The sequence below is a fragment of the Populus trichocarpa genome, chromosome 18 (assembly GCF_000002775.5).
Source record: "Populus trichocarpa isolate Nisqually-1 chromosome 18, P.trichocarpa_v4.1, whole genome shotgun sequence".
NCBI classification, from domain to species: Eukaryota; Viridiplantae; Streptophyta; class Magnoliopsida; order Malpighiales; family Salicaceae; genus Populus; species Populus trichocarpa.
In genome coordinates, this window is record NC_037302.2 from 2,013,576 (window position 1) to 2,030,607 (window position 17,032).

A 17,032-nucleotide genomic window follows, 5' to 3' on the forward strand; every position below is an offset into this window, starting at 1 on the left:
ATATAAATTCAAATATTTAATAATTTATTGTTTAGATGTGTTGTTGTAAAAAATAAATTTTAAAAACTAAAACAATATTTTTTTAATAAAAAACACTTTAAATAAAAATTACCGCTATATCACCTATATATTATACCTCCTAGCTTGATTGACGTGACAAAATCTAATAGTATAATATAAGTATTTGATTGTTCATGTGCAATTATTTATACTTTTCCTTGGATCGATGCTATATTAATTTGCATCGAATATTTAATGTAATCAGATTAAATAACATTTTGAAATTTTCAGGTTTTACCTGATAGTTATATAGAGTTGTGTTACGAGATGGACTAAAAGATTTTTTTTTTAAGGTAAAATAAGAATGTCTAGACTACACCAATTATTTGATCTTAAAATTAAATATGTTTCAGCGGGTTAAACTTCAAACCTCACGATTCAACTCCTTATTTAATTTAAGTTTTATGTAAGAATTTTTTTAACATAACTTAATTATCTTGGTGGATCCCGAGATAGAAAAAAAATAACAAAAAAAAACAAAGATCGCAGATATAAAAACAATATGAACAACTCGTAAAAAGTAATATGACTTTTAGAAAAATTTAAAGATGACATCTTTCTTTTTTTAAAACAGTGAGACGACGGTGTATAATACACCGATTCATGTCAACCCAAGTTAACTTGTCAAATTATGATCTAAGTTATGGACTCTGATAGATACTTATTTAACTATATGATCAAAAAAAATGAAAACCAAATAAAAATCAACCAGATATTAAAGGATAAAATCGATAAAAAATTAAAAAAATTAAACAAAAGTTCAATGTTGAAAAATAAAATTGAAAAACAAGGTTAGGATAAGCGCGCGAGCCTGAATAACTCAACATGCTAAGGCCTTAAAAAAAAGCCCAGACTCGTGTGCCTAGGCCATATTTATTTATTTTTCTTTTTATAAAGGGTGGTCGCTCGCCCCATATTTTCTTTTTTAAAAAAAATAAGAAAAGGCAACTCATCATCTACTGTAGCTCAACCTAAAATCCAACTATTATTGTGCTGGCTGAAAAATTAAGGGGTGAGGATTTTTTATTAAAAATTATTTTTCAACCTCTTTTCATCTGAAAACACATTTGAATATCACAAAAAACTCTCTAAACCACCTGCTAACCCTCCAAACACAACAAAATCAACCAAAAAAATCTAAAACCATCTAGAAACAAAAATCAAAATGGAATATTATCTTTTTTCTCAAGCATGTTTACATGGATAAAAAAAACTCATATTTATCAAACTTTTCTTGTCGAATGAAGCTCATGGACTTTAAATTTGACCATTTTGGTTACTAAAATCGTGGCAGTCAGCCATTTTCTTTATTTTTTTTATTTTCTAGTGACTTTCTCTTTTCATTTTCAAACCTAATGATTGAAAAGCAAACAAAATGAAATTTTAGACTAGAATGAAAATTGTCATGAATTCAAAGTGAATCATGTATTCTCTCCATGTTTCACTTTTTAGTCCTCTATGTTTTAATTTAGTGTTTTCTCTATTATTTGAAGCCTAACTCTATCTAATTAGGTTATTGTAAGAAAAAAAGTTTGAAAATAAAATAAAATTAAGGTGCTTCATTGTTCATACCCTGGATATTTTAGTAAATATGTTAATGTTAATTCCAATATCTATTATTATCATACTAGTCGTTTGCTTGTTCTCCTGGTAGGTTGGCTCAAATTTTTTTATTAACGCTAAAGAAAAATGTAAGTATTGGCAACGCGTTTTGCACTACTAAGAAAAATTTTAATTGTGAACCAAAAACATAATTGATATGTTTAATAAAATAAATAAATAATTATATATATTAATAAATGTTAAAAACGTTTATGATGCTAACTAAAGATCAAGCTTATAAATTAAGACAATGATACATATTAAAATATATTAAGATACTTGATCACAGTACACAAAGAACTCTTCAATTCTTTTTACTTAATTATACAATAATAAAAACATTTATTATAAAAAAAGTTATTATTTCAACTATTTTGAAAAAAAAAGCAAGCATCTCATCCAAAAATAAATATCAAATTGATTGAAATTACATCTCAAACATATTTATATTTATTTAATTATAATTAATATTGATTATACTTGAAGCAAAAGAAAACAATCATGAAGTGCCATACTAAATGAATGGCTACTAATATAAAAAAATTCACAATCTCATATGAAAATAAATTCAGAGACGGAATGATATTTAATGGAATAGTCTTCTAAATAGTAATTTTATTTATTTTATTTAAATGAATTTAAATGAGAATTTTAAAAAATAAAGACGTTAAAAAAGAAGTCCAAGAATCTAGGCATGATGGACCCGCTCTCAGCCAACACTTTCTCTCTCCTCTCCCGTTCTCTAGTAACCCCCTCTTTCCTACCATTAACTCATGAACCAGAATGCAAATAAAATGAAGTCATGGACCAAAATGCAAGAACCTCTTTAAACATGGATTAAAATGAAATAACACAGTGAAAAAAAAAAAACTTCGAGGGACCAAGAACAGTAAAAACGTGCCTCAACTATAGTATTTTAACCAGAATCAATTTTAATTTATAAAGTTCTAATTATCTTTAATCAAGGAAATTACATTTGATCTCGTCAAATAAAGCATTGATATAATCTAATTAATTTTTTTATTTATTTATTTTTAAATTATTTTGATGTAATTAATTTTTTTATTTAACATCAAAAATATTTTTATATATTTTAATCGTGGAAGGTACAACTGAAGTGATAGGCAGCTTTGTCCATCCATGATCATGATCATGATCATGATGATGAAATTCCATGCCATCACTCGAACATCCCAATGCCTAAATTCTGCCTTCTACAACATCCTTAATTACAGGCAATGGTTTCCCTAATTCCATCCACCATTGTACTCTCTGTAAATGCAATCATAAGCGACAACGTCGGAAATTGCTGGAAAAGAGGAGACATAGATCGAAAGGTATTCCCAAAGGTATTGATCATCCCATGATGCCATTTTTCACACATTAAAAAAATATATATATATTTATGAGTTTGATCAGTTATTTGCGAAAGCTTTTAGACTAATTTTATATTTACAATTCAACATTGCTAACTGGTAGACTCTAATTAGTTAGATACTACTTGTATAGCCGGCACTATGTTGTGAGTTAGATTTTTTTTATTTTTCGACATAAGAAAATAAAAAAAAAGCGCGTTGACAACAATTTTTTTTGACACCAAGAAAAAAAATTCTAATTACACATAAAAAACCTTGAATTTAAGTAATAAATCAAGAATTATTCGTGATAATAAATACAAAGAAAAAGTTAACGAAAGTTAAAAATTAAATTGAAAAATTAAGAGATAGATGCCTATTAAGATATACGATATTGCAATATGAACAATAAACCCGATTGTGTTTGTTAACTTTGTTAGTTGGAATCATTTTTTTATTGAATAAGATAACGATAATAATAATAAAAGAACACACAGCATAAGGTAGTTTGGATTAATTTTTCGAATGCAATAAAAAAATGTCAAGGCATCGTCGATGTATTTTCTAAGAAAAAAACTTATTAGATTATATTTTATTATAAAATTATTGAGACGACAACATATTGAATATACCTAGGTAAATCCGAGTTAATCAACTAAATTTATGATTTGGGTCATGAGATCGTGATAAACCTATAAAAAACAAAACGAAACAAATTAACTTAATTCTCGATCAATTCAATATTGAAGGATAAAACTGAAAATAAAAACATTTAATTTAAAAAATAAAAAAAATACCTAATGAAAATCCCACTAAACTATGTTTTGTTTAATTAATTAATAGGTTTGACGAGCTTTAAATTACATAAAGGGAGCAAAATCCCACTATATACTTCAACAAATCTCAATCTAAGACCTCCTAATGAAAATCTCAAGTCTTAATAATCATCGAATTGTGTTCGTAGAGATTTTAATTTAAGTAGTAAGCTTTCTCTCTAGCAGTTTAGTAATATTAAAAATTCAACTCTGTCCATACAATTAAAAAATATATATTCCATTTCCCAGGAAAAAAAAAGATACTTTCTCATCATTTTACCCTCGGAGGACGGAATATTTCCTCCCTTCCCGTTTAAAAAAAAAAGAAAGTGATTCTTTTTTTGTCTAAAAATATTTAAATTCATAAGAAAATCAATAAACATTCATCCATAAAAAAATTATTTATTTATAAATATTGGTTTTAGGTCGTGTTTGGAAACGCGGTTGAAATCGCGTTCCTTCAAAATTTATTTATTTTTACTAATTTTTTTTTATGTTTTCAGATTGTTTTGATGTACTGATCTCAAAAATAATTTTTTAAAATAAAAAAACATCATTTTGATGTATTTTTAAACGAAAAACATTTTGAACCGCAACCGCTATCACAATCTCAAACATGCTCTTAAGTGTACAGGATAGAAATATATATATATATATATATATATATATATATATATATATATATATATATATATAAAAGAAACAAAACTAAAAATATTAAAATAGTTTTAAAGTAAATTATATAAGAAAATATATTTATTTTGAAATAATAACTAAACACACTACTAGAAAAACATTTACTATCCCCAGCTCCCAATTCTTACCTCGGGTTAGTTATTAACTAAACACTCTACTAAGAAAAAATTATTTATATTAGTTCAATAATTTAAATTTTTTATTCTGGATATGTAATTGCATTTTAAATTTTAATTTTATAAAAACTAAAATAACATACTTTTCATTAATAAAAATCAATTTAACCATACATATATTTTTGTAAAATCTAATTTTTTTTTTTTTTAAGTAGCAGGTGCAAAAGCTACCGCTGTAATGGCATTCTCATCTTATTACTCGAATAAATAAATGGTGATTATGGTGGAATGCATAATCAAGCAGCTTTCTTGAAAAAAGGTCATTTTTTTGTTTACTCGTCTCGGTTACATTGACCCATGAAAAAGATCTTTCTTTTATAGCAATGGAATGGGCCACCCTTTACCCCGTAGCTCAGAAAGAGGCTCGCTAACATGGTAAGAACATGAGGCCGACCTTTCTCACTGGTGACCGTCCAAGTTGTGGTAGGGGAGGAGAAGAACTGATGATATTGTCACTGTCGGTGGTTTCTAAGCAACCCCCACCTCTACAAGAACTGTAAAAGTTTCACAAGACTTTTGGCTGGAAAAACATTGAAGGGGGGAGAGAGAGAGAGTGATAGATAACGTTACGAGGCAAAAAATAAAGAGAAAAAAAGGAAGAGAAAAGGCCACAGAACCAATGGGGGAAAAAAATAGAGAGAGGGACTCTTGGGGCTAGGGGAAGCAGGCATGTGGATGAGTGGGGGACACACCAAACTCATTAAAACCCATTGAAATAATTGAGTTTGTGACAGAAAAGAGAGAAAAAGAAAGCCAAAGCCCTTATAAAAAAATATTAAAAAGCCTTTTGCATCTCTCATCACTTCTTGCATTTTGTTTTAGTTTACTGTGTTGTTGTTGTTGATGATGATGTTGTTGTTCTGATCAATGTTTGTGTGTGACCTTTGAAGACTTGATAAAGTCACAAGCAAGAGTAAAAGGTAGGAAACCAAAAACTGAAGCTACCCTTTTCTTCTTGGTCACAGCTTTGTCAACTTGGACCCCTCAAGGAACGGAGAAATCTTCTTTCTTTCTTCCTCTCAAAGAGTTAGTACTAGCGAAGAAGAAGATGCCTCGACCAGGACCAAGGCCTTATGAATGTGTTAGAAGAGCGTGGCACAGTGATAGACACCAGCCCATCAGAGGTTCTCTCATTCAAGAAATCTTCAGGTACCCTCCTACCGCTTTCTTTGTTTGTGTATGTTCTTATTTGATGAAGGGTCTGTCTTTTTTCACTGATTTTGGTTATGTATCTTGTTTAGACTCGTCAATGAGGCTCATTGCCCAGCAACTAAAAAGAACAAGGAATGGCAAGAGAAGCTCCCTGTTGTTGTCCTGAAAGCAGAAGAAATCATGTACTCCAAAGCCAATTCCGAGGTCGAAGCTTTCTTCTTTTTTATCCTGTTACTATCAATTGAAATACGAACACCTCCATCTTTATCTATTGGTAACTGGAGACTGGAGACAGAGTTCACGATCAATGAAGTGTGTGTGTGTGTGTGTATTAATTTTGAGCTTGAGGTCATGCTATTGGGTGCTGACAATTTAATGAATTAAAGATTCATAATTGACATTTATTTTGCTTTCTCTGTTTCTCAGCAATAGTGCCAAGTTTTTGCTGGCTTAGTAGATTTGATCACTGTCTTTTTGTAGAGCTTATTTTTGGATTCTAATGCTTGCACAGGCTGAATATATGGACCTTAAGACACTCTGGGACAGAGCAAATGATGCCATTAATACCATAATTCGACGCGATGAGAGTTTGGAAACTGGAGAGCTTCTTCAACCTTGCATTGAAGGTACCTGCCCAGTTTTTATTCCTTGTGCTAATTGTAGTCTTTGATTTCTGCATGTCTTGAATAAAGATTTTGTTGCTTCAGAATTTAAAATACTCTTGGCCCAATTTTTCAGTGCTTGAAATCAATTACATTGAGTGCTACTTTGAAATTTAGATTCAGTGTATGTGCCTTTCAGCATACTTGATTCAACCATCATAATTATATCTCACATAGTGCTGTCACTTTAAGTCCCCATTTTATGCGACTCTCCACTTTGTTTGATACGTTGTACGGACAATGTTCTGCATGCAAATGCTATATGAGTAACCCTTCTCACCCTATTTCATTACTGCTCAGCTGCTCTCAATTTGGGCTGCACACCAAGAAGAGCCTCGAGGAGCCAACGAAATTGCAATCTGAGGTTTTACCTTAGTCCTAGCACTCAAGAGTCAAACACCTTGTCACCTGCTGCTGTGCACAACGCCATTCGGGCAAATCACATATCCAACTCACATTGCCTGCGTGATTATTCAAACCTGGTAAAACCCACAATCATGAATTCTGCTCCTTCAGGCTCAGAATCACAAGACCTTGTTGGCCAGGGCAATGACACTTCTAACAGATTTCTTTTTAGGTCTGATAACATTCCTCCATCTAATGTTAACCGATGTTTACCCTTGGAAAATTACCGTATACCAAGCTTGTGCTCTGTTTACCCCCTATACTATGGTAGTTGCCTAGAGCCACAGCGAGGTTGTGGAGCTCTTCCTAAGACTTTTCCTGGCACTATAGAGCCTGTCAAGGTGGTTGCTGTGCAAAACTTCTTCCCCTGTAACGAGGACACCCCTGTTATAACCAGTCAAGTTGGTCACAAGGACTGTTTGCAACCACAAGAAATTGAGTGCGATTTATCATTGCGGTTAGGCTCTATCTTAGCTCCAGTGCCTCGTGCGAAAACCAAGCAAATAAAGGATGCCAAAGACGGTGGCCATGATTGTTCTCAAGAGGGGGGTAAGTTTGATGATTGGATGCCACAAATGGACAAGGAGTTATCTTTCTTCCCCAAGGTTGATGTGGTTGACCCGCAAGTTTCACATTCAAGCAAATCGAGGGAACATATAATTGTAGATGTGACAATGAAAAAACGCAAGTTGGTTTTCGATCACCATGTCGAGGATCAACAATTTTTATGGCAGCCAAAGCTTCCTTGTAATAAGTTAACTGGCAGAATGAAAAGCGTGGGTCCGTAAGCTGGCTGTTGCTTGGTATGTTGCTTCAAACTCTTGATATGCCTAAGCAAGCATATCTTGCTAAAGCTCTTTTTGGCAATGTAGTGTTTGCTAGTTTTGCTTGACAATGATGAGTTGCTAGCTGCAATAATGTAAGAATGTTAGATGTAAATATTGATCTGAGTTCGAATTAGAACCAACATAAGAAGCATGTGGTTTAAATTTACGAAGAAATGTTTGATGCAACATGGTGTTGCTTTTGGACCACAGACCAGAACTTGCATACCATCATTTCTTTTTACCTGGATGGAGAAAGTTTGATTTTAAGACAGCAACTAGGTGTAAAAGAGAGGAAAATGGAAGTGGTTTTAAAGAGCAGGCTTTATTCTATTTGTATCTCATGTACAGAACCTGGTAGGGTAATCTATGTCACTGCATGTCCAATTAGCTGAGGCTTTATAATTACAAGTCCAAAAGGCAGTTCCGAGATGCACTTCGAATGTATTCTTATAAAAGCTTAGTATAAATGTGGAAAGGTGGGGGCAAAGACGTGTCTCTTCAACAAACCTTAAACTTAGCCATTAGGAGAAGTAATCCTGATCATTAGATCTGAGGTCAGTGGTCACTGGCCCCCATTCTGATTGGTTTTGGTTAAAAAGTGGGCAAGAAATGATTATTGAATCACTGGATATGCATTTTGTTTGTCTTAGTGGGGAACAAGAAGGTCTAATCCTGCCAAATCTTACTATTATATTGTTAGTCAATATGCTTTGAGGCTGTTTTGTGGACCCTTTGTGTATGTGGTCTTTTTAGGAAGAGGACAAAACCTTTTGTTTGTATGAATGGTGATTACTGTTTGTGGGGGCAGTGGGTGCTGATCAGCCATCTGCAGGGTTTAACTCTAATACTAAATGGCTTCAACACATCTAAGGTCATAGTGGAGGATGTGGACCACATTGGTCTTGGTAAATTTGTCAGATAGGTCAAAAAATGTCGATTGATGGAGGCCATTCCTCACTATTTCAGTAAGCTATACTTTCTTCACCTTCATGATTGTGACTGGGGAACTGATGTGTTTATGAGACATAAAGGATGATGGGATTCAAAAGCCACTTAGGGTTTAGAAATTAACTATTATGCTGTAAATGAAATCGTGTCAAACATTTTTTTTCCATACTAATGACAGCACCGAATAAGCTGTTGAATGTGTATTTTGCTCCCAAAGAGGAGTCCTGTGCTCTGTACACTTCTTGCTGTGGCATCTATCTAGTCAAGAGGGAAATGTGTTGAAAAAAAAGGTTAAAAGTGGGGGAAAAAACTACACCGTAAGCATACAATGTGACTGCTCTAGAAGAAGGTGGAAGATGTTGGAGAGGAGGAGGAATTTGAAGCATACAAAGAAGAGCAGTAGTGGAAATCTATCTGTAGTCTCTTCAGGAGAGAAAAGGTGGAAACTGCGCCCCTTTTCTCTTCCTCTTCAAGTTCTCCAACTGGAATGGCAGCAAGGAATCTCTTAATGAATTCTTTACAACACTCTTTTCCCTTGCAAATTATGTCCTCTTTATCCTTGGACCTCTCTTCCCCTGCCATTTCCTCCGTGACAACATCTTCTTTCGCCACCTTCTCATACATCAAGCTCGAGTCATCGAACTTTAAGATGTATGCCTGGCCGCAACCCTCAGAGAGTCTCTCACCTAGCGAATCAATGATATAATAAGCTTCGGCATCTACCTTCAACACGAAGAAATGATCGTTCCAACTCACAATATATATCCTCTGCTCATAATCGTTTGTGTTGCTGGTTATTTCTTGCCATATGTCGTCGAAAGATGTGGCTCCCTTTAAGTTTTCAAATTTTTGAGGACTGAAAATCCCAGTAAAAGATTTCTCGTGTGAGATGGTCAAAGGCCGAAGATCAGCTTTCAAGACAGTTTCAAGATCAAAGTGGTTATCAGGGAAGGAATTCATGTAGGCCTCATTGTCGCAAAGCTTTCGCCATTCCTGTGAACCTTCTGTTATGAGGTTGTCAAACTGAGACAATGTTGGCATGAATTCTCGGTTTGAGTGAAGCCAATCGGCAATGACCGCAACTATTGCCGTGCAGGCACTCTCTCCGGCGGCCTTTTCACTTCGTTGATCAAAGGAAGCAAGAAACACGTTGGCTTCGAGTTTTGCTTGACCATCTCTGCTGACTAGTTCTTTGACTTCCCACTTGTCTTTCTGCAAGAACAACAGTGGAACCAATTATATCTCAAACTTCCCTTTCCCATAACTTTCAAATGCCAATGAGTTTGTCACAGCAAATGACAAAATTAGGGACATGGTGACCATGATGAATTTTTTGTGGTCCACCATGCCATTATGCTCCAAGGCAAGTTCTTTTATCATTTCCAGAGCAACTAAAAAAGCTTGCATATTATTCCTGGACATGAAAAGTTCTTTCAATTGCTTATTTTGGATTGATTGAATTATGAAGATTTAACTTTTGAAACCGACGTGACACTACTATATGGGGGCATGTCTGTGGGTTTGGCCGACACAACACTATCAGAGATTCAACAAGTAATGCAGGAGTATCTTAATATATAAAATAATCGAATGAACAGACAGGATCGATTCACATGCGCGGGTATTTCTCTGTCAGGTAATCTATGTACCTGTGTGGAATCGGATTTGTCCACCTTCGCATCAGTTTTTTCAACGAATGGCTCAACTTTCCTCCTGGACAAGCTGAAGCTCAACCTTCTCTTCTTCCATGAGAATAACCCAACCTTGGTAGCTCGGTCTGACTGAGTCTCCAGGGATGAACCGAACTCGATCCCTGAACCCATCTCTTGAGTACTACCGTCGCTCGTGGAAGTCAAAGTTCCGGCCGAATCATCTGAGTCAAACATAGTTGACTCATCCGAGTCACTAGAATTCACTCGGTTTACTCTGTCCATTTCATTCTTAGAAGCTGTACTGCCCTTGAAAAGTCCCTCCTTAGTATCTGAATCACCCGAGTTTTGAACAGTTCCTGCTTGGTCACATGAATTTCTGACCTCAGCGAAGCTTACACCAATCTGTATGAAATGAAATAGTCATTGATTAATTATTTAAGCCAAGAGTAATTCAGATTATATTAAACAAAAAGGTCAATAGTAGCTACACATCATGTAAGTTACAAGGAAAATATATACAATGAAAAGGTCAAATACCAAGAGTAATTGTTTATTGTAAATTTCGCTGTTTCATTGAAGACTTGGGCTTTCGATGGTTGAGTTTTGCTCTTTTTTTCCCTTTCCTTATCTGGCGAAACCTCTAAGTTATTTCATCTCAATTGGTTACTCAGAGCTGTGTTTTGGTTTTTTACTATATTTTTACAGCTAAATCTTCCATATCAATAAAGGAAGTGGTGCAAACAGCTCAGATATGCTGTTTCCATTTCACTTAATAACACCATTTCTCTTGTTTCTTTCACAGAATTGAACAGAGGGTATCCTAATCCTATCTATGGCATAGAATTTGGACATTCTAAAAACTCTATTTTGATCGGTTTCTTACACCATCTTGGAACAGCCGATAACTATGAAATTTGTAGCTACAGATGCAAGTGAATCAATGCAGGCATTTGTTACAAGTCAATTACGAAATGTTAGAGAGATTTCCTCTTCTCAGCCAAAACTGATCTTCAGTTACACAAACGTTTTGATTGAGAAGAGGAAATCTCTCTGATCTTCAGTTACACAATGTTTTTTTTTTAGCAGAACAGATCAGCTAGAGAATTTGGTCTGCAGCTGAAAATGAAACTTACCAAAAGAGAAGCTTGGCAGTCAACTCCATCAATATGTAAAGAAATTGGCAGCTTTTTTTCAATCTGGGAATTCATCCTTGAAGCCAGTTCTGCTATATTCAGCGTAACATTTCCCAAGACTGCCATTTTAGCCATGGATTTCTCATCCTCACCCTGCAAAAAGACCATCACCATTACCATTTTAGTCCTGGATTCATACAAAAGCAAGGATGAACATGACCAGAACAATAATAAAAAAAAAAAGACGTTATGCCAAAACAAGAAACTTACATATAAAACGCTGAAAGAAACATCCCACTGAACAAAAGAATTGTCTTTAGAAGGAATCCAAACACTCTCAAATTCTTCACCATTCCATTCTATATCAGACTCCCCTTCCTTGAGGAATTTCTGGCTGCTATAATTTCTTTGGCACTTGGAAACTCGATAAAATGGAACTAATCCTGACGACTTGGGACCTTTCCATTTCATCTTGACAACAAAAACCATTCTCTCTCTTCCATTACCATCAACCTTTTCTTTACACAACAATCCTTCTAGCTTCAATGGCCTCACCTTGACATGAACCTTCTTGGTTGTCCCAGCTGCCTGAATCCATGACCACTTCATTGTTATCTTCTTGTTTTGATTTCCTCCTCAAAAACTCATCATCCTGACTTGGTTCAGGCCTTGTTTGTTTGTGTGTGCGCGTGGGTGTGTGTGTATATTTATAGGTTAGTCAAAGAGAGAAATGGATTGCTTAATGGAGAATGAAACAGCAAAGACTTGTTCTTTAATTGGCTCCATGACAGCTTATATATATATATATATATATATATATATATATATATATATATATATTTCATTTGTAACTACTACTTTTCTTGATTTTCCTTAGCGTGTGTGTTTCCGTGTGAGCTAGCCCACCTTCCTGGATTCACACACCCATAGGAAATCACGTTACTCTCGCTTGATGAGTTTCTATTCTAAGCTTGTCATTGTTTTTTTTTTCCTTCAAAAATTGGGAGATTAACACGTTATATATATATATACACACTTTTTTTTTTCCCATTATATCCATATTAAGATAAAAACTTAGAATATTCTTGATAAAATGACCAAAATAGAGTTTTGATAATCCCAAACCATCATCATGATATGATTCATATTTGAAGCTTTATACACTAAATTGATATCTTGTTATTATTTTTGGTTATCCAAAGAGGACAAACAAATCTTGAATGACATAAAAGAAGATAGTATCCTTGTTTTTAGATTGTTTTTTCTTCATGTCCTAAAATAAATAAATAAAATATAAAAAATATATGTAGCGGGAATAACGAAGATAAAAAATATATATATATAAGTTCATAGAGCAATTTTAAAGTTAATTTCTTTTCTTTTAAGAGGGAAGAGGGTTCTTTTAAGAGGGAAGAGGGTGTTTGAGAATACGATAAAGATTGTTTTTCAAAATATTTTTCATTTGAAAATGTATTAAAATAATATTATTTTTATTTTTTAAAATTTATTTTTGACATCGACATATTAAAAAGATAAAAAAAACTAAAAAAAATAATTTGAAGCAAAAAAATATACAAATAAGTTTTCACATTTCACATTTATAAAATTGGTAGAAATTCTAGGTTTTAAAATGGATGGTGAATCCACCATCATTGTTTGGGATAATCTTTTGAATAATTTTGGTAAAATAAATTTTATTTTAAAAAATCCCTTAAATAATCTGAATTCTTTTTCAAATTCTCTACTCCAAAATGATTTTTGAGCAGCGATCAGCCCTCATCATCAATGACTGGATCATGTCTTTGAGGTAAGGCAAAAGGTAATGGAGTCATGAGGGCATGTGGGGTGGTGACACGTCAGCTCGAAAGCAGATAATATTGACAACGTGGTCTACGCGTCTAAAGATTAGGAGGTGTGATTTTTCTGAACAGAGAGAAGGCGTGGGTTTTGCGCATATGACCTGTTATTTTTGTGTTTGATAAAAAAATTTCCCAATCCATCACGTGCTTCAATTCCTAAATTCCATCTCTCTCCTCTCTCTCTCTCTCTCTCTCTCTCTCTCTCTCTCTCTCTCTCTCTCTCTCTCTCTCTCAAGAAAAAAAAAACCCTTGTAAATGCCTAATATAAACTTATATTTGATAACTTATTTTTTGAGGTTTAAATTTTAGTGTTTGTTTAGTATTATGATGCAGGGTGTTTGTAAAAAAAAAAAAAAATTTTGTTTAAAAATGATTTTTTAAAATATTTTTTATTTTCAACAACAACTCATAAAAAAAAACCACTAAAAAATAATTATTTTTATGCATTTTCAAGTGAAATGTATTTTTAAAATACATTTAAAAGCCGAAGTTAATGCACTTCTAAACACCTACTTAATGGCTAGTGCCTGTTTGACATTGTGATAACTTCTGTTTTTCAAAGTGCTTTTTAAATTATTTTCACTTGAAAATCATCAAATTAATATTTTTTTTAAAATGTTTTTGATTGTTTTGGTGTATTGGTGTAAAGTAAATATAAATAAAAAATATCATTTTAATATATTTTCAATTAAAAATTATTTTTTTAAAATATCATATCCATCATAATTGATAGTGTTGAATTGTAAAAACAAAAGAAGGTTGGAGTTTCAATTGATGTCCCATGACATGTTATTTGGTAACTAAGAAGCACAAACATGAACATGTGATAATGGACATGTCAAAAAGAAATTAGGACATGATACATTATCTTGGTAAAAAATAGGGTTTATTTATTTATCTAATTATTTATGTCGATTTTTTTTATTATTATTTTCAATCTCATCCAAACAAGGCTCTTGTTTTTCATTTTAAAAAAATTAGGTATAATGAAAATGTTTCTTAATTTTACTTAGAGATATCTTTCATGCCTTACTTATTATAGTTATCTAAGCATACAGTATTTGAGCTTGAACTTTACTTGATAGATATTCTGATACAAACTCACAGGACTAAGCCCAAGTCAGATTTGGATGGGTTTGCCTCAATCCAAATGTTATCTTACAACGAACACGGGCCCAAGTCAGGCCACTTGGTGTAAGCGGGTTTAAGCCCAAGTCTGTTCGGGTGTTTTTGGTCCGATTTTAACTTTTTAACTTCTCACTTTATAAGCACCAATAAAGTTTTATTTTTTTTTAAGTGGGGTAAATATTTTTTAAAAAGATTTGAGTTTCACCAAAACATGTTAACCAATGTTCCTTGAAATTAATTTTCAATTCACCCATAATTTATTTAAATCATGTTATTATTTCATGTTAAAGAACTTATGTTGGAGATTAAATTCCAACAAAGTTTTAATCTAAAAAGTAGGTGGACATTACTTTTAATTTGATCTCAAATATATCAATTAACCATGTTTTAATAAATTTTCCTATAATATAATCACAGGAAAATACCATTAAATTTTAAGGCTAATAATTAAGTAAGTGTTTGATATGATGGATTGAATATGAAAAAAAAATTTTGAAGTTATTTTGTTTATTTTTAGACAATAAAAAAATTATTTTTTATTTTATTTAAAGTTTTTCAAGAGAAGAAAATTTTGTCCTACTAAAAAAGGAAAAGAAGTAGGACAAAATTATTCAATTTTTACACGAGTTGTTATTATAAAATGACTATACTGCTTTTTATATACACTATATTTTTAAAATCAAATTTTTCTATACTTCACGGGTTATAGATGAATAAATAATGATTTATCAAATATTATATAATTTAAATATTATACAATTAAACTTTTTTTTCGTTTGAGAATAATAACGTTTATTTATAGCATGTAAAAAAAATAATCTAATGTATTCTGATCTCCTCTTTTCCTCGACACCTTCATTGACAAACAAATTCCTTCCATACATCAAACTCAAAAGTCTTCTTTTTTAAACCACAAAACTCAAAATCCAAAATTACTCCGATTTATATATTTACTCATTATATTAAAAATAATATAAATTAAAATATATATCATAATTTATATTTCAAACATAGGAAAACATTGGATAAAATAAGTGTATTGTCATTACAATATATTATTTTATTTCATGTAATGTCTATCAATCACGATATAACAAATTATTCAATCCAATCCAATATACACTAAACATAAAATTTGATAATTATTTATTTAGTCTAATTAATACTCTCCATCGTATTAAACGCTACCTAAATGGTGGAATTCTAATTTTGTGCCTGTCTCTCGGCATTAAATAATTATTTCTCTTCTCTTTTATTTTAAAAATGAAATATAAAAAAACACCACTAATTTAATTACCAGTAAAAGACTGTAAGATAAGATGGCCCGTAAAGGGTGTGGGCTGCACTTATATTTATTGGGCCAAGAGTTTATCTGGGAAAGAAAAAAACTTTCCTTCCCTAGCTGCCGCCGCCCTAACCAAAAGCTTCTCTTGATTGCGGCCACGATTCGAAAATGGAGCTTTCAATTCATCAAAAGATATTACCATACACAGACAGATCATGTGCTCCTGCGGATTTTGTAATATTAATTTGTAGATCAAATTCTTCCTTTGATTTTTGCTATTTCTTCATCTAAAATTAAAAATAATTGGCACTTCTAAGTACTATAATATATATCATATTTTAGAATTTTATCTAAATGTTTAAATTTTTGAGTTGAGAAGGTTATTTGACATGGTATCAGAGCAGTCTTGATGACTAAGTAGTCACGAGTTCAAATCTCATCATCCCTATTTATTTGATAAAAATTAAGTATAAGATAATGTGAACATTTACAAGTTTCAAGCCCAAATGACTTTCACTTGAGGTGAGGGGGTGTGTTAGAGAATAACATAAATCATATCTTGATACCTTACCTAACATTTTAAGTTATTAAGTTGAGATATTTTCTTGTCATAGTTTATTTTTCTATTTTTAATTAATATAAATTTTTTTTTTTTTTATAAAATATCATATTCTTGTAATTATGAGGTGTTTGCACTTTAATCATATATTCATTAAATAAATATCGTGGATTTTTTATATATATAAAAAAAGCGATTGAGTCGATTTGGGAAGAAAGAAAGATTGAGGGAGGTTGATTCTGAGATTTTTAGTTCAAGAAATTCCAGGAAAGTAATTCTAATTTAATAAATAAATTCAAGGGGCTGAACACGCACCTTCTGGGAAAATAAAATAATTAACTTTTGGTTTAAGGATTTATGCTTATCATCTTTATTGAAGGCAGCATTTTTTTTTTTTTTTTTTAGATTCGAGGAAACCCCACCTCCCGAAAAGTGCACTTTGTGGGCCCAGGTGAGTGAGTAAAACCCCGGCTGTTCCAGGCTCTTACAAGAGGTGCACGTCCTGACTCGAACTTGAGACCTGCTGTGCAGATCTCAAGCCCTTTGTCATCACGCTATGCTCCTTGCTGTGCATCATTGTTTTTGCTCCTTCTTAGAAATTAACTTAAGAGGAGAAAACATACGAAATCGTGATGCTGATTTTACTTAGAGCCACTGTACCATATATTATTTCTAGATGCATGTTTCTTGCTCTATACTGGTTATTAAATCTGATCTA

The 17,032-nt window shown here is 32.4% G+C and overlaps 2 protein-coding genes across 3 annotated transcripts; one reads left to right on the top strand and one right to left on the bottom strand.

Annotated features, from left to right (window-relative positions):
- The first annotated feature begins 4,890 nt into the window (after positions 1-4,890).
- Positions 4,891-7,959, top strand: LOC7465389 (uncharacterized). Of its 2 annotated transcripts, XM_024590452.2 has the most exons (5): positions 4,891-5,079; positions 5,670-5,853; positions 5,946-6,060; positions 6,368-6,482; positions 6,819-7,959. In XM_024590452.2, the coding sequence occupies exons 2-5, from the start codon at positions 5,753-5,755 to the stop codon at positions 7,709-7,711; spliced, it is 1,224 nt and encodes a 407-aa protein (XP_024446220.2). In that variant the 5' UTR covers positions 4,891-5,079; positions 5,670-5,752; the 3' UTR covers positions 7,712-7,959. The 2 variants fall into 2 exon arrangements, with proteins under 2 accessions (XP_024446220.2, XP_024446219.2); XM_024590451.2 differs by lacking the exon at positions 4,891-5,079 and having other exon boundaries at positions 5,086-5,853.
- A 1,015-nt stretch (positions 7,960-8,974) lies between these two features.
- LOC7462990 (uncharacterized) lies at positions 8,975-12,213 on the bottom strand. Its single transcript, XM_002324263.4, has 4 exons — positions 11,754-12,213; positions 11,484-11,636; positions 10,348-10,752; positions 8,975-9,910 (listed from the first exon to the last, which is right to left on the bottom strand). The coding sequence occupies exons 1-4, from the start codon at positions 12,090-12,092 to the stop codon at positions 9,038-9,040; spliced, it is 1,770 nt and encodes a 589-aa protein (XP_002324299.4). The 5' UTR covers positions 12,093-12,213; the 3' UTR covers positions 8,975-9,037.
- Positions 12,214-17,032: the final 4,819 nt, after the last annotated feature.

Bases quoted from the DNA above. Each gene is read 5' to 3' on its own strand.
- LOC7465389 (XM_024590452.2), top strand. From the start codon at position 5,753: ATGCCTCGACCAGGACCAAGGCCTTATGAATGTGTTAGAAGAGCGTGG. The intron at 5,854-5,945 runs GTACCCTCCTAC...TATCTTGTTTAG, and splicing joins CTCATTCAAGAAATCTTCAG to ACTCGTCAATGAGGCTCATT. The intron at 6,483-6,818 runs GTACCTGCCCAG...ATTACTGCTCAG, and splicing joins TCTTCAACCTTGCATTGAAG to CTGCTCTCAATTTGGGCTGC.
- LOC7462990 (XM_002324263.4), bottom strand. From the start codon at position 12,092: ATGAAGTGGTCATGGATTCAGGCAGCTGGGACAACCAAGAAGGTTCAT. The intron at 11,637-11,753 runs GTAAGTTTCTTG...GTCTTTTTGCAG, and splicing joins TTTCTTTCAGCGTTTTATAT to GGTGAGGATGAGAAATCCAT. The intron at 9,911-10,347 runs GTACATAGATTA...TTGTTCTTGCAG, and splicing joins ACAAATCCGATTCCACACAG to AAAGACAAGTGGGAAGTCAA.